Source organism: Lactuca virosa, chromosome 4, assembly GCF_052849685.1.
Source record: "Lactuca virosa cultivar CGN04683 chromosome 4, Lactuca_virosa_CGN04683_v6, whole genome shotgun sequence".
NCBI classification, from domain to species: Eukaryota; Viridiplantae; Streptophyta; class Magnoliopsida; order Asterales; family Asteraceae; genus Lactuca; species Lactuca virosa.
Genome location: NC_136429.1, coordinates 390460989 through 390463104, shown reverse-complemented (window position 1 = coordinate 390463104; position 2116 = coordinate 390460989). Strand labels below are relative to the sequence as shown.

The 2116-nt window shown below is 36.9% G+C and overlaps 1 protein-coding gene across 1 annotated transcript; it reads right to left on the bottom strand.

Moving 5' to 3' along the window:
- Positions 1-928: 928 nt before the first annotated feature.
- On the bottom strand, positions 929-1579 carry LOC145106407 (uncharacterized). Its single transcript, XM_079043395.1, has one exon. It carries the CDS (start codon positions 1577-1579, stop codon positions 929-931), a length of 651 nt encoding a protein of 216 aa, XP_078899521.1.
- Between the last annotated feature and the right edge of the window lie 537 nt (positions 1580-2116).

The window sequence follows — 2116 nt, the reverse complement described above, 5'->3', positions numbered from 1 at the left end:
AATGCTATAATGATATGTTGGTAATATATTTTGTACTTTGATAATATTTTCGTAAGTTGTTGGTTTAACTTATAAGACAATGTTGTTTTCTTTGTAGATGGACATGCTTCAAACAATGCTAAAAGACCCGACATGTAGGCCGGCACTTGAATAATGGCTTTGATCGGTGCCACCACAAAAAAAAATGTATGTTTTGTTTGAGTTAGTGTTTCAGACTAGTATTTTAGATGTCTTGCACTATGTTTGGATGAGTATATTTGACCGGATGTTTGGATAAATATTTTGTATCGGATGCTGTATATATTTTTTATTTCTAATGTTTTGAACTGTTTTTTAACAAATAATGTTTCGCAACAGTTTTTATACTTTAATACTGTTATTTTTCTAGTTTTAATGTTAAATACTAAAAAAAATAGAAAATACATTTAGTGGCGACCCACAGTATTATTGGCGATAGTCCGGTAGAGGCGACGCACGATATAAGTGGTGATAGTCCACTAGCGGCGACCTCTCGAGCATTAGCGACGAAGTAACAGCGGTGAACTTTAGCGGCGATACGTCGCCACTAAAGGTATTAACGGCCACTAAAGGTATTACCGGCAACAACCTGGACTTTTAGTTGTCACAACTAATATTTGCTCTTCTTGTATTGATTATGATGATTGAGGGGTTATATTTATCAAAATATGATCGGTAGTGGACCGGTGGATTTTGAAAAACTCTGAGTTGATTCAACACCAAAGCACAAGCTTGGCTCACAAAATCTTCATAGGGTGTATCAATATAACAACAATGTTTACTCTATGCTCAAGAAATATATAAGATTTACATGATAATTTGGAAAAATGTAAACAAAAAGCTTCAATCCATCATCTAATATTTGGAGAACTAGTAGCTTGATCTTTGCAGGTATATGATAATATTTTGGCTAGTAGAAAGAGATGAAGACAAGAACAGAGATTCTGGTTGTAATCAGGCGCCTCGACATTGATTCCATGTGAGAGTTGATGTCGTCGACAGTAGCCTCAAATTCCTCTAGTTTCTTTCGTACGAGTTGGATGAATTCCAGTTTGTTACTTGTCCCGTATCTGAATAGTGAAGCATCAAGGTGTTGAAACTCATTTATATTAGTGTCAGCTTTTTCTTCTGGTACCACTTTACTTTTGGATATATATCTTGAGACTGCTCTCCATCTACTTCTCGATCTTGTCTTCAAAAGTGGAGTAGCCAAGAATTTAAACAATAATTGCAGAACAACAGCCATGAATGCTTTAACATCTCTGAACACCCGGATCACCGATATGAGATGTTTGTTTTCGAGATCTACCAAGGTAAAGTGGCCAATCATGTCATCCAATCGATTCAGACTTGCTACCGACGTTCTAATGTCTCTTCTCAGTTTCTTTCTGAAGGCAGTGTTATTTTCAATGATTATGTTGATGCGGGGACCACCATTTCTCCATAGATCACACCCAAGATCCCTCACATGTGGTTTTGTCTGCAACATGAGATCGGATATATTGCTGAAAATATCCAAGAAACTAACAGATACATCAAGTAACTCATCCGTCCATCTCATGTTCTTATTGCTGGAATCTATCGAAGTTTTTGAAGGACATGTTTTGATAAGTTCATCCAAACATTCATACAACTCTGTCAGTTAAAACACACAGCTGCAAATGATTTCTGCCGATGGATTTAATAACGATGATGTGGACTCCTATGTTTTGACTTTATTCAACACTTTTTCGATTCTATAGGTACTTGGATGTGATCTGCATGGTAAAGTAATGGATCGGAAATCTTTCCTGGATGTTGGTTTTGGAGAAAACCCCATTTTATTATTTGGTCGTAGTCTTTGTTGAAATACAATTTTCTGTGATACCAACTAGCAGCCTTACTCTTTGGAATTTATACGAAGCTAAAAGCCCCATAATGATTGGATGAAAGCACTCGATCCCGTATCATGGACTTGATTGGAAAATACTTTACGTGCATCAAAATGTGGGACAACAGACGTGGAGCCATTGCTATCTCTCGGTTTTTATCCCCTTTCAATTTCTCGGTGATACGTGGCGACCCACAATTTCTTTGGTTTGAATCAGGAGCCACTTGC